Below are 20,134 nucleotides of genomic sequence, written 5' to 3' on the forward strand. Positions count from 1 at the left end.
TTGTTCACACTGTACTTGAACAGGAAATACTCTGAATACGGAGATTATGAGTATATTCATGATTAAATTCATTAGAATTAAATAACTTCTATTTATGATGGACAAATCTCTTTTTTATATATAAGGTGAAACACTAGAATAAACACATGCAAACTAAAAACTCATGAAGCAGTAAATGTAAACATTTTGTCAATGAAGAAAGGAAGGAACAGCAAATATTCAAGAGGGAATGTGACCCCCAGAGAAAGATTTTGCTTTTTTCTCTGAAACACACCACAAAGCATTAAGGCAGCAACAGTGGTAAACCGAAAAAAAGGGGGGGAAAGAACCCTCATGCAGCATCTCCGTGAATTCTATATTACGTTTGCTGGATTTCTATCAGAAAACAACCGAGCCCGGGTCCCAGCAGCCATGCTGCTCCCGCTATGATCACTCACGTCCCGCCCAGATCCCAAGTAAAGATCTGAGCGATGGAAATGTCAAAATCACCTGTTGTCACTCTTTGATTATACCGAGCTGCACGGTGTCACAATGTACCGCTAACAGTTTACAGTCCCATTCATTTTAATGCAGCTAGCGGTTAGCCGCTAAGCTAGCGCCAGCTTTCACTCAGAACTTACTTGATTTTGCTGCTCCTACAGTCAGATGAAGTTGGTAGATGTTGAATCTCTGTGAGTAATCCTTTAATCCACATGTTCTGCGAACTGCAAACTGTTTGTTGTTGACGATCTCTTATTCTTATTCTTATGCCAGAACTAAAAAACACCGGCAAACAGGAACTCGCGCTTTTAAAGGGGAGGCGGGGCTTTGTTTTTCTGCAATTTGATTGGTTGGGCTGTCACATCAATCAAACGTGGCTCTAATTTGATTGGATGTTGGGCCGACACACACGGAAGTACACATACACAGACAGAGAGACCGTGGCGCGGCTTTTTCTCGATATACTTTATAATATACTTTATAACCCGTGGATTTGGGGGGAAAAATAGCAAGTCTTTCCGAGTCAGAGGGCTAAAGTCCGAGTCAAGTCACAAGTTATGTATATCAAAGTCCGAGTCAAGTCACGAGTCAGAGGTAGGAAAGTCCAAGTCGAGTCTAAAGTCGTCAAATTCATGACTCGAGTCTGACTCGAGTCCAAGTCATGTGACTCGAGTCCCCACCTCTGCTAACACGACACTCAATTTCTCCACAGAGCTAGTGATGATCAGCAAAAAACTTTCATTTTAGATGCAGAATACTGTATATCTTCCAGTTGTGTCCTGTCTTCAATAAATTACAGCTCAAACAGAGGTTTGTTACTTTAGACGTGGCGCTACTTTAAGACCCCCCCCCCCCACACACACACGCACACACCCACACACAAACACACACACACCCCGGTCAGGAACAGTTGTGCAGACATCGAGTGTCTTTGTGTTGTGAACCAGTGTAGTGATGGCCAAAGGCAGATATATGGTATGTGCATCCATCTTTGAAGAAATTGGATGTTAATTTTTGTGGGAGAAAAGGATGACGTCATGAAATGGGCAGGACCCACACGCAGCAGAAGGCGGAGCCTCAGGAATCGAGCCGTTTTACTTCCAGGTAGAAAAAACTCACAAAAAATAACTAATATTTCATAAATAATTTGTTTTTTCCAAAGGTAATATATGATCATATACATGTATATAGTTCACTCTGATGGTAGGGCCTCTTTCAATGAGAAAAAAACACAGTTTAACAAACTCCACAAAATGAACATACATTTCCAGCCACAGATTGAGAAGATGAGAAAAAGTCATTCCAGAAAGAACAACGTCCTTGTTGTTACTGGATGAAATTATTTCAGTTTGTTTTTGCAGCTTTGTTTACAGAATTGTTGGTCCACACTTTTTTTCATATCTCCTCACAGGGCCGGATCTAGCCAGCCCCTACTGGGGGTGCAAACAGAATATCAGGGGGGGCAAGTTTAGGGATACAAAATGGTTCCGGTGTAAAATCCTCCCAAGCCTATAAAAAGCCCCAATCCGATAAAAAATCCTGTTTTTAGAGTTTTTAAAATGTCTGTGTGTCATTTTTCTTCTGAAAGAGAACAAATGTAATAACCAATCATTTTGTTTTTGCATTTCCGAGTATTTCTCCTTTTAAATCTCAGTCAAACACACTTTTGTCATGACCTGCTGCAGCTCTGCCAGTTTGCTCCTCTGTGCTCTTCTTCTTCTTCTTCTTCTTCTAATAAGTTCCGGCAGGCTGTACACTGATGTGTGTAATGCTGCCCCCCACAGGTTTTCAGTAAAATTTAACTAAATCCTGAAATATAAGCCCGTTTGACGGAGAAGATAAGGAGTGCTTTTCTAACCAACAAATCAGTAACGCATAAGGGCAACACAGATTGAAATGAAAAAGAAATGTGGAAATGTTAAAATCACTGAGACTGTTATAAAAACACCTCCTTTCCACCCTATATTTACTGCAATTGAAAATGACATGAGAAATAGATTCTCGCTCTCCACACTCACAAAGTCCACTGTCATGTTTGTTAATAATAAATAAGCAATCAGCCAGTCCACAGTGTCCCAGTCTTACTCTGCTGATGACTACCTCTTCTTTACAGCAAGAGTATGGAGCTGGTCGGCTGACTTTCACTGACTTCTGACAGGAATATAGCAGTCGTCCCCGCTGCTCCTTGTCCCATTTTTCCTGCCACTGACTAGATGTTTTTTGCAAATACGAAAGCCTTTTCTGTTTACCCAAAGGTACCATTACATCAGCATTATCTTTGGTAAGTGACCCCTTGGCCAGAGCATCTGCAGTCTCATTGCCTTCGATCCCAACATGTGCCGGAACCCAGATGAACAAAACCATACATCCCAATCTCTCTACCTTGTGAAGACACTGCAAAATAGAATAAATTAAATCAGGGTGAGTTTTCGAATCCCTGTGTCGAATGGCCATCAAGGCAGCTGATGAGTCAGAGCATATGAGTATACGTGGATGAATATTATCTGTTACCCAGTTCAAAGCCCATGATATTGCCAGAAGTTCAACAGTGAACACGGATAAACAGTTTGTCACTCTGATACTCAAACTGAGCTGCAACTCATCAACAAAGACCCCAAACCCAGTTTTTTGTGACCCACTCTCCTTTGACCCATCAGTAAATATTTTAACTGCCTCCCTTTGTTCATGAAGATGCAATCTTAATTGTTGACACGCAATCCCTTTATCCATTCCTAGTAGATCCATATTTACATCCGGCTCCGGCAGGCACCACGGAGGCATCGGAGGCCACACCAGTCCAACCAGAGAATCACTCTGTAACCGCATAGACTCTAAAACCTGTGCAACATGTGACATAAAATGAACTTTCTTATGGACGCCCTCCAACTCCCAACAGTCAACAAGAAGACTTTTTGCAGCCAAATCCCCACTGTACCCTGCCACCCTAACCCAGTAGTGCACCCCCAGTTTCAACCTTCACAGGTGCAAAGGTAACTCCTCCATCTCAACCAACAGAGCTGGAATCGACGTTGTTCTAAATGCCCCACAGCAAATTCTCAAGGCTTTTGCTTGAATTCTGTCCAAGTTAAGTAGAAGGGTCTTAGCAGCAGGTCCAAACACTTGACAGCCATAATCCAAAACAGACCTGATCATGGCTCTGTAAATTAACTGCAGAGTATATTTTTCTGCCCCCAATCGCTACCAGACAGGCTTCTCATAATATTAATAACTTTTTCACATTTAATCACAATTTTTTCAATATGTGTTTTCCACGTCAACCGTTCGTCAAACCATAGTCCGAGAAACTTGAAGACTTTGACCCTCTCAATCACATGTCCATACATTTTAAGATTCATGGGAGGAATCTTCCTTTTAAAACCAAAAATTATAAATTTGCTTTTTTCGCTGGAAACCTTAAACCCCCACTGGTCAGCCCAGCAAACAACAGAGTCTAGTGCCTTCTGTGTCTGTAAAAAAAGATGAGCAATATTCCTTCCACGCTTCCAGATGGCACCATCATCAGCAAACAGAGATTTGCCAAAAGAGTTATCAATATTTGTAAATATATCATTTATCATTATATTGAAAAGTACAGGACTAATAACTGCACCTTGGGGAGTACCATTGTCTATATCCACTTTACTGGACAATACATTCCCCACCCTAACCTGTATAGATCTACCCCTCAGGAAATCTTCAATCCAAGAAAACATTCTGCCGTGAACACCAGCTTTACGTAGTTTCATTAACAACCCCCCCCTCCACAGGCGATCATAGGCCCTCTCAATATCCAGGAACACAGCAATCACAGCTTCCTTATTTATCATAGTCTGCCTAACATCTTTATCCAACACTGCAATTGAATCTATTGTACTTTGTCCTTTCCTGAAGCCATTCTGAAAGTTGACGAAAAATCTACTATCTTCCAAATAAAACACCAGCCTGTTAGTCACCATCCTTTCCATTACTTTGCATACAACAGATGTTAGAGCAATGGGTCTATATGACGAAGGAGAGGAGGGATCTTTACCGGGTTTTAGTATGGGTACCACACTGGCACGTTTCCAGGACTCTGACAACTTTCCTGCTTTCCAAATATAGTTAAACAAAACCAATAGCTCGTGTTTTGTCCCTCCATCCAAATGTTTCAACATTTGATAATTAATTCTATCCTGACCTGGTGCAGTATTCACCCCTACACGAATCGCATCCTCCAGTTCTCTCATAGAGAAATACAAGTTATATGAAACATTAAAGACTAAATCTCCTACAGAACTGACACCATCTTCCAGCAAAGTTGGTCTTGACTCCAGAACATCCCCCCCCCCACAGAATTGTGGATATCCTTGAAAACTCGAACAAACATCTCAGCTTTATCCTTATTGTGAACTGCTTCTCGTTGCCCATCACTCAATACTGGTATTTTCATCGACACAGTTTTTCCAGCCATTCTGTGTATTTTTCTCCAGAGCTGTACCACAGGAGTCTCAGGTCCCAACGTACTACAAAACTGTCTACAATAAGTCTTTTTTTCAGTTTTAATTACTTTCCTGGCCAAAGCCCTACACTTCTTAAATTCAATAACATTGTCAAGGGTTGGAAATTTCCAAACTTTCCTAAAAAACAATCTGTCTTCTTTTGATCACAGCATCACACTTTTCATTCCACCAAGGGACAATAACACGATTCCTTGGAGTACCCCTAATAGGAATAGTTCTAGAAGCCACACCCAGAATCAGACAAACTAATGATTCCCACATCTCATCTATTGTGCCTTCACTGTTAATTTGACCCAAACCTGCAGCTGTCCCGTTCGCAAAATTAAACCTTTGAAACCTTTCCCCAGCATCCACCACCAGAGATCGTCCAAATCGGCTCAGAACCGGGAAATGATCAATTCCTAGCAGATTTCCACGCACCACTTCCCACTCTCCAATTCTTGCCAAGCCCGGTGAAGAGAACTTCAGATCGAGACACAATTCTTTATTCAACCTGATATCAACTTGAGTTGGAACAGTGGTGTTTAGGAGTACCAGATTGGAATGATCCATAAATTCCCCCATTATTGATCCATTGAAATCTCCTTTGCAACTCCCCCACAAGGGGTTGTGTGCATTAAAATCCCCCAACCACACACAGATTTTTCCGTTTTACTGAGGATATTTTCTAGTTCTTCCAATAGTAATGGTTTATTTGGATTATAACAATTAATCAAGTAAATTTTTCCCTCATTACACCAAACCTCCAAAATCACACACTCAAGCGTTCCTTCCCATTTACAGATCCTGAATTGAATACCATGCCTCACAAATGTAGCACACGCCCCTCCAACCCGATCCATTCTATCTTGGCGTATGCAATCATATCCCAGAATGACAAAATCTAGATCAGGGTGCAACCACGTCTCTTGTACACATAAAAAATCCGGAGTTGGTGAAAAATACCTAATAAACCGCTTGAACTCTTGCCCGTTAGCAACAAGGCTCCTAGCATTCCATTGCAAAATGGAGAACATAAGCAACAACTCAAACATCATCCACATCTTCAATAAGTGCCCCATCATCCAAATCATAAATGTCTTCCATGTCAACTTCTCTCTCAGACTGGCTCATCTGGCTTGCCCTCATGAACTCATGAAGAGATTGAGGAGCAAAATTCTTAAATCCCAAAAATCTATTAGCAGACTCAGCCACAAACTTTATTATATCAGACCTAGATGTTTTCCCACGCGAGGAAGTTCTGTCCATGAAGATCTTCACTTCCTCGTCCAGCTGACATCCAGATCAAAAGTCTGTTTGCTTATCCATCTCTTTTTGGTCTTTTTTAGGACATCTTATTTATTACTTTGAGTCATAGGCTACATAGTAAATCACTGATGTAAAAATGAAGATTTCAAATAATATGTGTTATTGTTGCCTTTAAAAATGAACAAGAATTTCCATTTTATTTATTTATCCAGGACAGTGGACATTAAATTAACCCAGCAGTTATTTTATGTCTGTTGTCCACAGACAAATGTTTAAAAAAATATTATAAACAACATATTAAAGTTTCTACTAAGGAGTTGAGGCAAATTAAAAATTAAATGAAATATGAAAGCCAACCCCAACTTCATCTCAGGGGCCTTTCTCCGCCTGCTCTCACCGAGGCGTCACAGGCGAGGCATCTCAAACACAGCTAATGCTCCGGTACTGTTAGCTTAGCTGCTACAAACAGCGCTAGCTTTAACAACCAGAAACCTGCGCTTTGTCAACTCGTTTCTCTATTTTTCCTCCATATTACAACAAAGAGAGCAACAGATGAGGACAAGAAAGAGTTTAAATTTGGGGTAATCGAGTCATTTCAGCGACAAACGGCAGATAAAAACTTCTCAGCTCCGCTGCTGAGAACCGCATCGTGTCTCTGCCGCTCTGTGCGCGTGAGCGACAGAGTGAGAGAGGAGGACCCGAGTGAAGCGAGAAGCCACGCCCTCCTTTGATCTACCAATCAGCACTAGCAGCTACTTTGAATGGGAACCAGAGAGCGCTCCGTTTTTCTTGTTTGGATGGCGTCACGTTTGGGGGGGCAGTCCTGAAATTTGGGGGGGCATTGCCCCACCTTGCCCATGCCTAGATCCGGCCTTATCTCCTCAAAATGATTCCATTGGGTCATTTTTAATGAATGTTTCACAAACTTGTACTGTAAAGTAAGCAGGCAGTGGGGTCAAAGGCTTTCATCGAGCACTTCCGTCCAGTGGAGCTGAAGTTTGGCTCTCATGTTTGTTCTTCTCACTCAGGTTCTGTGCTTCACTTCATGAAGTGCTTTGTTGCTTTTTCCTCATTCCCTCTGAACTGTAGCTGAACTGCGCAGCCACGCGACAGCATCTGCTTTTGCTGGGGCAGGAACACAAACAGAGTGACACAGTGGAGGAATTGCTCTGAAACTCATCTCCAGCTCTATATGGCATTTCCACAACAACTGCTTAAAAAGAAATATTTGATTTGTGCTTCTTCACAGATACTAACCAGACTTAAAGCTAAGGTACTCAAGCAATCCACTGTAGATCAATCACATTCTGTTTTCCATGTTTCTCTGTGGGTAAAAAGCTCAGGAGGTCTGCAGGCCAGTCCTCCAAACAGCTCACAGTAAACAACATTTGAACCTACATTTGTTAAGCAAAAGATACAACTAATTACTAGCTCACTGGCATTTTGAAAGTAGTTAAAATCACTTTCACTCTAAAACCCAGAGAAGCAACAGAGAGCGGCTGGCTGCACTGCTGTAGGCTGGGTTTCATTCCTGCCGTCCTCTGACTGCAGCCTCGCATCTTTCAGCAAACATTTCTGCACATCAATCAGCTGTTTCCAGCGTCTGACTGCGTGGGGTGGAGCCTGACATGAGCCTGTCTGCTCAATAACTGGCAGCTGAACTTCTCAGGACTGACTCCTTTGTAGTTTTTCTCCCTTCATCCAGCAGCACTCGGCTCGTCAGCCCATCAGATTCTGACCTTCATTTAACACGAGGGTTTTCAAGCTCTGCTCTCACACAGCAGAGCTTGAACTCTGACAAGGAAAATGGATTTCTTCAACACAAGGAGAGAAGCTTCTTTTGAAGAAGAGGAACGTTGTGAGCTGGCCTTCAGCATGACATCTCCTCCAGACATCAGGTCCAACCCTTCCTACCTGCAGAAGAGCTGCACAATCGCTATAGAGTACGCGTCAAAGTTCAGGCCATTTTATTTTATTGTTATTAATGGCCAGATGTTATCCTGCACTTATTTCTAACTTGCATAATTTTGACAAAATAGATTTTTATGGAGAGTAAAATATTGAAAGTTATTTAACCCTATAACAACAAAGCATCAGAGTTCATGTTCTTTGATTTACTTTAATTTTTGAACCCTTCACACGATCATTCCTGCAGATTCTCCTTTAGAATGTGCAGGAATGATCGTGTGAAGGGTTCAAAAGTTACACTATGTTAAAGATTTAGTTAAAGTGTTATAAGTGTTAAAAGTATTAAGTTAATTTACTCTGGAATAATATTCCTGCCTGTTTTTATTCATAGTAAAATGTAAAAAATTACATTTTTAAAGTTTTAAAATTTTAGTTTTAGATTGTTTAGTAAATGTTTATCCACTGCGACAGACTGGCGACCTGTCCAGGGTGAACCCCGCCTTCGCCCATCAGCTGTTGGTTAGGCTCCGGCACCCCCGCGACCCTGAAAGGGACAAAGCGGTCAAGAAGATGAATGAATGAATGAATGAATGAATGAATGAATGAATGAATGTTTATCCTGTTCTGCCTGTGACCTAAGGTGTGTTTTGGATTTCGGCCTCCCCTGCTATGGACCATGATGCTCACAGAGCTGCTCACAGCCACACTGCCTGTCTCTGATCTTCCTGCAGAACTTCAGTTTTCTTCTGACAAATGTGTTTATTACAAATGCACAGGAGGGACTTCTGTCACATCTCCAGTTGACAGAGAAGCTGAAGGGATTTATGGCAACAGCTGGGGCCTCTAAATCTGAACCATTCAGCTTCTCTTGAATGCTGCTGACTGCAGCTACTGAGCAGCTGTCTGTCACAGCAGACCCACACCTGGAACCCGGAGAAGAAAATTAAGAATTATGGTCCATTAGAAAAACATAGCAAAGCTTGGCGACTCTAAGATGCATGCATACAACAATCAAAACTGTCCAGCCTCCTTCCCTTTGCTCTGTTTCCTCTAGTGGTGAAAGCAAATGTAATAACGTCCCTTCAACTTGGAACTTCAAAGGTGCTCATCAGTAATGAAGTGTGAGTTGTTACTCAGCTGGCAGCAGCTTCAGCTTAAGAGCATCCCAGTGGACAGTAAAACAAAAGAGGTTCATATCCCAAAAGTTCAGAATCATTAAAGGAAAAAACTCCCAGCACACACTAGAAGCTAGTGTGAGTTTCCTACAGATATGTGGCATTCTCAGCTCCAAGCTTCCATCTGACCTTCACGTCTCTAAACAACAGAAAGGTCGAGTCATCGGACACCATCAGATACATGCAGCAGAGGAGGACTGTAAGGTCACACCCTCTGATGGTCCTGCACATTCTGCTCTCACACTGTAAACCAAATCTGGCCTTTCAGGTAAACACATTGCACATTGTTTTTAGATTTTCTTAAAAAAAGAATTCAGTTCAGCAGTAAAACAAACTCAGCCTCACTGAACCCCAGCAGTTCAGCGAGTGCTTAGGTCACAGGTCACGCTGAGTCAGAGCAGAATGCTCACTCCCTGCATCCATGAGCTGGAGGTCGACAGCTGTCTGTGCACAGAGGCAAGAAGCCCAGGACTGAGCAGAGCTCACATGAAGTCCCACCCAGCATCACTGCAGCTTTGAGAATGACAGTTACTTTGTGTTTGAAATCTGACCACTTGAGAGGCTCTCAACATGCATTCCCATCCTATCAGCTGTTGAAAACATGAAGTTTGTTCTGAAGTTGAATGAAAGCCTTACAGCTGCATCACACATGGTTGAAAGAAAACACGTGTCTACAAAGCTGAGGTTCAGAATTCCTGCAGAAGATTCTTCAGCCACAAACTCAGAGGAGCAGATGAGGAGCGACGGTGCAGTGATGACACTGAAACACACAGGAGAGGACGCTCTTCTGCTCAGAAGGTTCACACTCCAGCGTGAACTGTGTAAATAAACTTCATGGCAGCAAGTTCCAGCCGCTGAGCATCAGCAGAGCCGCTGCGCGCGCGTGAGGGGGGAGAAGTTCAGCTGCAGCGAACAGAAAGTTTCCCAGCAACCAGGAGGAAGTCACTCACCGAACCTCAGGACGTGCGGCATCCCATCAGCAGAGCCCATGCAGAGGACGAGCAGCGCCAGCAGCCCGCCGGCGCTCCTGCGTCCCGCTTCCCGGGTTAACGGCGAGGTCATGATCACGGAGCCCGCGTGGACTGCACGCGCCTCAATCCCACAGTATTCCCGCAAACTGTTGATGTGTGCTCCCGCTCCCGCAGAGGACGATCACGGCATGGTGCTCAGCGGGGCGCGCAGAAGCGTTTGTCCACAGACCAGAGGAAGAAGCCGCGCGTTCAGCTCACTGCGTCAGGAAGAAGGAGCCGCTGAACTCCGCGGAGGAAGAGGAGGATGAGGATGGAGCCGCAGGCGGGGCGTCCATGTCAGTCAGCTGGAAGCTCTGTCACCGAGACACAGAGGAGACAGAGGAGGGTGAGACATCCAGAGACGACGCTCCACGCCGCGTCCGAGCTCCTCCCGCCGCACTGCCGCACCGCTTCTAACGTGGCGCCAGCAGTGCTGGTGCGGGAGTGCGCGGGATGTGGCGGGCGTGCTTGCCGTCTGCAGATCGTCTTTCTTCACCCTTGAATTCTGGAATCAGAAAACGCCCGCGCCGCCCCACAATCCTCCGCGTCCCCGTGGCCCCGGTCTGCTCCGCGCTCCGGGTTTCCGTCGCTCCGCTGTGCGCGCACTTCAGAAAGCCAATAAGTGCATTTGAAGCGCGCGCCTCTGCGTGAGGGGACTCGGTCGAGCGTGGTGTCATGTGCGGGTGAAGCAGTCCCCGCGTGCCCGTGCGGTTCAGCACTCCTTTCTTCTTCTGACCCCCCCACCAAAACACTCAGTCCCAAACCGGAGGAAACGTTTCAACCGGAGGTTCAACCTGACTGAACCATAGAATCACTGCTTCTGTCCGAGCAGTTCTTCTGACGACAGAGTCTCAGATAAACGTCCGCGCCTCAGACCTGCTGAGAGGACGGAAGACTTTTGGGATATTTCTGATCCAATAACTTTCCAGTGATCCACGCTTCAGAAGTCCGCCCGTCAGGGGTTTTAAAGGCTGGTTTTATTTCCACTTAAAAGATGTGTGCGGAATGCAGCAAAGGGCTTCTAGACTGCATGGATTACGTATGGCCGGCGTGAAGATCTGTCCGTTTTGGTGCTGGTCGCGCGTAATACGTGTAGGCAAGAACAAACACATTGCTGCGTTAACCTTTTAAGTGCGTCCCGGGCTAAATGTTATATTTAAAGTTAAAGCGATTAGCTGTCTCGCACCATGTGTAGGAAACCTGTTCTCCTCGGTTAACCCATCTCCTGGGGGAGTGGTGAGCTGCAGACTCAGCCGCTCAGGAACCATCTGGTGTATTAAACTCTAACGTAATCCTGACCCTTCTTCTGGGTCCGAGCGGCCCAGAAAAACGTTCAGCACGTACTCAGGAACAACCTTTTCCAAACTTCTTGAAACTATTTTAAATATTTTTATTTATTTATTTATTTCATTTAAAACCGTCAAGCCGCATCTAAACAACCGGTAGTCGGTGCAGTCGACGATTGACGGACGTACGGAGGCCGTTTCTTTTTCAGCACCACGGACAGCGCTCTGCTTCTCAGGCGGGTTTTCCTGGATCCGTTTCTCCGCCAAATCCCGGCAGGTTCCGCGAACCTGCCCTGAGCCCCCACAACCACCCCCAAATCACCCCCCACCACCTCCAGCAGCAGCCGGGCCGCTCAGGGTTCGGGACATATGAAACGAACCGGGACCATCATGCCGGAGCAGACTGAGGAGAACTCTGGCCTCTCGTTTGAATCGTTACCAAACGACACAACGCAGCGCGCGCACAGCCCGCACCTGGCGCCACACACGGAAATCACCTGCTGGGATTTTATTTAAGAAGATTTCGTTTTTTACAGCCTCTCCAGACGTTTGTTGGATTCCTGTGAGGAATGAGGCTCTTCTTCAACAGAATCAAAGCAGCAGCTGATCGAAACAAGTCCAGAGCAGAGGGGTGGGGTGGGAGGGGGTGCAGAAAGAAGAAAAAGTTCGTGCAGCACAGACGGCCCAAAGTGTCGTTTGTTGTTTATTTTGGAACTACGCAAGTCCCCCCGGCCCGCTGACCTCACAGGTCCTGCAGCCTGCTCACGGACGGCGCGGGTGGGCACCGGGCCCGGCAGCTGCGAGACACGCCACCGGCCCCGGGGTCACGCCTTCCAGCTGGACCGGTCCACCGGCGGTTCTTTTGCGTATTTAAAACGTAATGCTGAGTCTAGACGGACCCGAGACCGGAAGAAGTGAAGTTGAGGCTCTTACCTGACGCGGAGCACGAGCAGGGAGATCAGCAGCACAAACAAGTTGGTTCCCGAGCAGCAGCCGACGCGCTCTCCACCCTCCGACATCTGCCGGCGCCGTTCCGCGCGCCGCGCTCTGGCCGCGGGGGAGACACGCCTCCTGTCGGACTGCAGGACGCACAGCTCTCAGCAGCGGTTTGGGAGGGGGCAGGAGTCACCAACACTGAGGGGTGTCTCCGGTTCGGACGGTGGGACTGAGTGACGGTGAGCTGAACGCGGTCTCACCTGCCTTCGTGTGAGGGACAGGAGCGGAAGTGCGTGTGTGCATCTGCGATACTCTGAAGACGTCGACATTCATCTCGTCTTTGTGGTGAGAACAAATCGGAACCGGAGCCGGAACCACTGTAACACAAAACAGACAGGATTGGAACAAGGCACGGCCTCAGAGCACGCGGGGACTGATCGGAGCTCGCGCGCTCTCTGAGGCTCTTCGTTTACTGTTTCAAAGCCGTTTCCTTTTATTACAAATGTCTTAAGTGTTTATCTAGAAATAATCATGGAGTCATAATGGAGCCCATGACATGATGCCTTTTTGAGTCATATGAGAAGAGGAAGCAAACCCTATTGTTTCCCCACTGTGCATGCTTTGGATATTTCAGGTAAATTTAAAAATATCTTTATTTTGTATCATTCATTTACAACCATTTCTCTAGAGTAGACTCACTGTAAGATAGCTGCTGTAGGTTTTACAGTAATTTACTGGCAGCTGGATGCCAGTAATTATTGTAAAGCATTTTACAGCTTAATTATGTGAAATGAAACAGTAGAATTTCTGTGTCCTGTCTTTTATTAGACAGTAATAAGGGTGGAAAATGAATCACAATACACAAATACTTTACTGTATTTTATTCTACAATTGTGTGATTGTAAAATGAAATACAGTATAGTTTCTGCATCTGATGACATGGCATTCTAGCATTTGAGCGCATCACTCACGGTGTATCTTGGAGACATGAAAGAGTCACCTTAGATTTGTGTGTAAATGTGGTTTTGTGTGTGCATAACAAGTGATTCATTTTCAAAGATTTTATTTCTTTTTTTTTTTGAATAATTTTTGTACTTATGCGCACAATATATTGTATGAGTTACCAATAAAGAATTACAGACTCACAAATCGGAGTGATACTTATTTCTCTCCATATAAACTTGATTTTTTTCTCTCCCCAAGTTCCTTATATTTGTATCTTTTCTCAACTGGGCCAGATTAAACCATCGGGTAGGCAGAACACAACCCAATGTCACGCGCTGGTCGGCGAGGACCCAGATGCAGGGAAGGAGGCTCACAAGAAGACTTAGGATTTAAAAACAAAAAAAAAAGTCTCACTAGAGGAAAACAGGCAAAAACAAGGAAGCAAGCTGAGCTGGAAAACCCACAGGAAGAGCATCCAAAACGAACCGACACTGAACACAGGAGGACCTCCACTTAAATAGGGAGCTAAATCAACTAAATGCAGACAGCTGTGCACTCCTCCACAGAGATCAGGAGAGGTGAGATCAGCTGGGAGGAGCCACAGCCAGATTACATCCTAATTTAAACAAAACACTGGGAAAGGTTTTACAATGAAAAAACATAGTTGAAGAGCTTGTCCACAAGATAAAAAAACAAGTAAACACCGATGTATGGTGTATGTTTTTTTTTTGTTTTTTTTTTAATTTTGCTGTGCTTTTACGTATTTTTATATGTATGATTGACACATTTTTTAGGGAGGGCATGCTTCACTGAGAAAACCTGAAAATGTTGAATCAACAAGATATTACCGTTATCACAGGGAGAGTCTCTAAATGGCTTTGTGAGGCCAGACATTTACTCATGATAACAGATGCCTTTCAACATTAATAAACCTGAGTGTTTAATATCATTTCACTTCAGAAATGCAGAGATGAGGTTAAAACTTTGAACGCTAGCTCCAGTAGTGGAGTTTTATAACCTCACTTTTGGACAAATACATTTGTTGCACATATAAATTTCTTTTGAATGAATGAGCCACATCAGCAGAGCCTATTCTTTTATTACATCTGTAAATATTTTTTATCGTAGCATGTGACGTTGCTGCACACATGGTGTCAGCTTACTCAAGAAGCAGCTGATATTCCCGGTTTGCAGTTTGATATTTTGTGTTTGTGTTTTGACTTGTTATAAATATAACTACAAGTTAATTCACTAACCGAATTGATTGTATCATAGAAATGACTCTAAGTGCTTGTAATTTTTGCCCTCCCGTTTTGGACAATAGTAAAAATAGCACAGGATTTTTCTCGGTAGTTTGTAAAATTTGACATATTCAAAGGTAAAAACAGGTCTTGCTTCACATGTTAGTTTATTATCAGGAGATTGACGTAGTTGGGCCGCTGCTTACATATTAAATGGAAGAAAATTTGGGAATCTTACAGTTTCGAATCAGCTGATAAATTAAAGGAAGTATTGTAAGTTATCTCTTCTTCCTCTGAGGCCACATGCAGACTGAGGCTGGACTTTAGCCTTGTAGGTCGAGGGCCCACATTTAGATGATTCCTCATCAACTTTATGCGTACATGTAGAACATAAAGTACAACTATCATCTTTTTTTGTTGTTATTTTTAACACATTTACTTAGGATTCTCTTACACTCTCGGAAATTAAAGTGAATGTTTTTTGTTTTATTTCCAGTTGTGGCCTGCTGCTGCAACCAAACTGGCTCAAAATTGTCAAGTATTGATTTTTGTAATTTATTTTTTATCTTTTACTGCATAAACTTTCTGATTCGAAAACTAAATTTGTTTTCTTTAAATCTTTGATCCCCATTTTTCTAGTTTTTCCTTATGGAAGTGCAAACAGTGTCCTGACACTGTTCGGGCATCAAGGTATCAATTACTCAAACACAACCGGTGCCCCAGTTCATTTAAAATGAGGAGTGCTCTAAAAACACGAGTCAATGTCATTTTGATCCTTCAATAGATCAGGAGAACCAGTTGCATCCTGGAAACAAACTGATATCCACTTCTCAAAGACCATCTTACATGTACGGGTTGTGAGGCAGTCATTTGCATGTTTCAAAAATAGTGTAGAAACACGACTTAAACCCAGACGGCTTCAAAAGGTTTGTTCACTAGAAAAATGGGGATTAAAGATTTAAAGAAAACAAATTTGTTTTTCGAATCAGAAAGTTTATGCAGTAAGAGATAAAAAATAAATTTAAAAAGTCAATACTTGACCATTCTGAGCCAGTTTGGTTGAATGCATTGTAAGCATTCACACAATTGTACGCATTGTAATTCACACAATAGTGATCCTGTTTCTCTTTCTTATATTTAGTTTCCTTCCGTACGCTTTTTGGCACATAAAACTCAATCACATTTTTAGCAATTTCTTCAATCTCTGTATCAAAACATTCAGTTCATTAAGGACATTATCACTTCTGTTTTTGGTATTCATAAGCTTTATGGTTTTTACAATTTTGCACAATTTGTGATTTTTCTGCTCCATTGAAATTAATGGGAATTTTTCAAATTTCTGCAATTAAAAACATTCAGCATGTTCAGGAAATTTGTGTTTTTACTTTCGATTTTGTCAGATTTTTTTTTCATGCAATTCATCCAATTTTTTGCACACTGTGAAATCTATTCAAGTTTGGTATCAAAACGTTCAGAATGTGAAGGACATCAATGCTACTTAGGTTTTAAGGGCTAATTTTGAGTTTAGCTACTATTTTAGTAACATGCTAATTAGGGATGCAACAATATTTGATATAAGACTGAACCGTTCGATACGCGTTCCACGGTTCGGTACGGCATTTTTCACGGTACACATTTCATTTATTCAGTACCAATGTGAACTGCCTTTAGTGTGTCTGTGTATTCATGTCTCTCTGCGCTGGTCTGCTCCCACCCCTTCCTGCCAGAAACTACTTTGCCTCTCCTGTGGGAGGTGGAGCCCAACTGCTAAAAGCAATAGCATTTAGCTAAATGCCTAAACAGTCAAAGCACGTTGTGGCCGGCTATGTGCTCGTGCACTGGCTGCGTGATTGGGTGGCTGGTTTCAGTGGGGAGTCTATGCAAACATGTGTAGAGCAGAATTTTGGATCTCTGCGCGTTTTCGTGGACTTTTCATCAGGATGGCCGCTTGAGTAAGCACCTGCACAGCCGGCGTGTGAGCAGCTTGCAGCTTGTGTTTGAAGACGCTCCACTAACACTGAAACCTGCTGTGTGGAGACATCTATGGTTCACGGTTGAATATGGTGACCAGGGAGCGAAATGTGTTAACAAGAAGTACACTGTCTGCAAGATTTGCCTCATCTCTACATCATACAATGTGGGAAACATGTCCAACATGACTGCCCACCTCTGACATCATCACGCAGCCCTGTCACCGTCTAAACATTGAACAGCTAATACGATCAAAACATCCCAGATATATTTCAAAAGAATTACAGGGTTATCTCAGATAAACGCAAGAAAATATCTGACACCATAAGAATGTTTATTGCTAAATCTCTGCAGTCTTTTTTCAGTGGTTGATAATGAGGACTTTTGTCATTTAATGAACAGTTGACCCACAATATAGTGTACCAGCACGTCCATATTTCACAGAAAAATCTATATATACCTGTGCCTTATGAACAAGTGCGCAAAGAGACTGAAGACGACTTAGAGAAAACACACAACTTTCCACGTACAGTTGGAATTTACGGGTAACAGAGATCTATCTGTCTGTAAATGTTCATTATATGACGGCCCTCACACTGGAACATTAAGAGTGCAGTACTGCAGAATGTCAAGACTTCAGAGCACATCTTAGAAGTATTGAGGAATGAGGCACTTTTACATTTGATTACATTGTATACAAGTTGTAATGTTTACAAGTTTTCAAGAGTTTTATTTAAGGTGATTCTGCAATAAGTTCCAAGAGCTATGCACTAGAAAAAAAAATCTGATTTCTTTGTTATGTTGTGTCAGTTTGTAAAAAAAAAAAAATAATTATCTCTGGAATAGTAGGATTTCAGGGGTTTTTTTTTGTTCAATGTGTTTCGAACCGTGAGCAAACTGTTTCGCTGCATCCCTAATGCCAATATTTTTGACTAATTTGGCATCTATTGAGTCTTTTTTGGGCTAACTTTCTTTCATGAAACTCTTCAAATTCTATCGTTCTTTCTGCAAATTATGCAAGTTTGGTTTATAAATGTTTAGCATGTTCATGATATTCAGCAATTAAAATACATTTCATCAGCATCAGCTTCAATATCTTTAGCAACCACATTCAGTAAGAAGCATTCACACAGCATTATTGCAGGTAATGCAACTTTTCTAATTTATTTTGATTCTAGTTTCGCAGAATTTGAAGTGAAGAATTTGCAGCAAATTATGTTTAGGAAATTTGCTGTTGGCTTGCACAAATGAGAGATTTTTTCCCATGTACCCATTTGTGCCATTGATGAATTCTTGAAAGGATAGTATTAATTTTACTTCAGCTGCAGTGCCTGTTTCAAATGCAACAGCTGTTGAAGTATTCAAGAGGCGTGGTTTTCATGCTGACCTGCAAATATTTAACCTTGCCATTAATTATCCCGTGGTAAAAGCCCCAACAAAAGGTGGCCCACTGTTTGGTTTAAACCACCTGAAACATTTCTCCACAACTGTAAGAAAGACAAGAGTTTAGTTCAAAATACTTGAAGGAGAAACAGACAGAGAAACTTCATAACTTCTCTCTCCACTCTGAAGTTCTCTGTTTGGGTTTTGTCTTCTCATGAAGTTGGAGGCATTCCTTGGTTGTATTTAGATCTGTAGCTTTGAACGGTATGGGGAAACAACAGCTACAGACCGGATTTTACTTTCACTAATGTCAGATTCTCTATCATCCTGTTCATGACGGCCGTTTCTTCAAGTATCTGCATTATATCAGCTCCTCACAGCCTTCAGCTGCGGCTCGGCTCCAGTTTCTTGATACAGAGCTGTACACGACGTCAAGCAAGAAGACTAAAGATAGAGGAGTTAAAATCACTCCGAGCAAATATTTGATAAATGTATGTAAAACCCGACTACCCACTTTCTATTTAACTCAAAAGTATGAAGAGAATTTTGATGTTGTGGAGGCTGTGGAGTTAATCCCAAAAGGACATTTCAGTATGTCCCCTAGCTGAAACTTTGCAGCCGTCACTCCACCAGTTGATAAGTCTGTTTAAGACTGTGGACTGCATAGCAGGCTTTGAAAGAAATACATTGACTTGTTGTCATGATAGTGAATATTTTGAATATTTGGCTTGGGCATCTGATCTGGATGCCTCCTGGACGCCTCCCTGGAGAGGTGTTCTGGGCATGTCCCACTGGGCGGAGGCCCCTGGGAAGACCCAGGACACGCTGGAGAGACTACGTCTCTCGGCTTTTTAATTTCATTTAAGAGACAAGTAATGCTGGTACATTGTGAAAATGAAATAGCATTTCCAGTATTGACTTTTACTTTTCGAGTGAAGGCGGGATACATCCTGGACAGATCGGCTCTCCGACTGCACCACGCCTCCCGGTGTCTGGCTGAGCTCACTCTAATCTCTGGCAGACAGACAGCTGCTGTGAGGTGCAGGGGCTGCCGGCTCGGGCCTCCTGAACTTTGGGATATTTTATTCTATTTTTAATGAAAAAGGCCCCCTGAATTTTTTTTCCCCTCTCAGGCAAATGCAGAACAGTGAGCAGTCACAGAGACACAGAAACACCGTGGAAGCGGCTGACATACAGACTCAGCCCCAGGAGTGAGACACATACCCATTTGAATAATCTTAAAACTTAGACACAGAGATGTGATTACTGATGTTTCTGTAGAACTCCTCTCAATAAATAAACCTAATTCCTCCACATCATCCGTGTCTTCAAACAGTACATTCTAATTGAGATATACACAGACGCTGCTCGACAGCGCTCCAGCTAAAATCATTGGCTGGTAGCTCCTCCCACTCGCAGTTTCAAGCTCAGGAGCACTTTTTTTTACAGGTGGTGAGCAGTGAATTCAGGGCACAGTGAAAGAGGGGTGGGCTATGCAAATTTGTCGAGCGAATCCCGTTCGGTGTGAACTCAGCATAAAAGTGCCATTCATACAAAACTGGCAGGCCGCACCAACACTAAACTTTCATATTAAGGCGGGGGCTGCAGAACGTCATCTTGAGGCCCCCCAGGCCACCGGTTTGACACTCCTGCATTACAATGTACAATTGTAATGACAATAAATGATCCTGATTATTGTGATGACACTAGAGCACTTGACATGGGTACTATTATTTTTGACAAATCTGCCTGAAAACGTTTTACTCTTTATATAGATGAAGTTATTCCCAGTCCCGCAGAGAAACTACTCAAGTAGACCCCCCCCCCCCCCNNNNATCATCCCACCCACAGAGGCTGTTCAAAGAGAGGCTACATGTCGAGGTTGTCAGCTGACCCAAACAAGTATGGTGTTTTTTTAGCCAGCATACACTCTCTGGATAGAAAACTGAACTATATTAGACTTCTCACCTCTACTAGAGGGACTCCTATGAGAGCTTAGTCTTTGTGTTAACATGGCTCAATGACAGGATTCCATACTCTGCAGATCCGACA

The 20,134-nt window shown here is 43.2% G+C and overlaps 1 protein-coding gene across 3 annotated transcripts in view; it reads right to left on the reverse strand.

Annotated features, from left to right (window-relative positions):
• grik2 (glutamate receptor, ionotropic, kainate 2) overlaps nt 1–13,084 on the reverse strand; it is a 382,659-nt gene extending 369,575 nt beyond the window's left edge. For 2 of the 3 annotated variants that reach the window (XM_024267615.2, XM_036215863.1), the window contains exon 1: nt 10,261–11,476. In XM_024267615.2, the coding sequence (XP_024123383.1) occupies nt 10,261–10,372 (112 nt within the window). In that variant the 5' untranslated portion in view covers nt 10,373–11,476. Of the gene's footprint in view, nt 1–10,260; nt 11,477–12,539 lie in introns of those variants that run through there. The other variant, XM_024267614.2, reaches the window with a different exon arrangement.
• Nucleotides 13,085–20,134: the final 7,050 nt, after the last annotated feature.

This window comes from Oryzias melastigma, linkage group LG16 (genome assembly GCF_002922805.2).
Source record: "Oryzias melastigma strain HK-1 linkage group LG16, ASM292280v2, whole genome shotgun sequence".
NCBI lineage: Eukaryota > Metazoa > Chordata > Actinopteri > Beloniformes > Adrianichthyidae > Oryzias > Oryzias melastigma.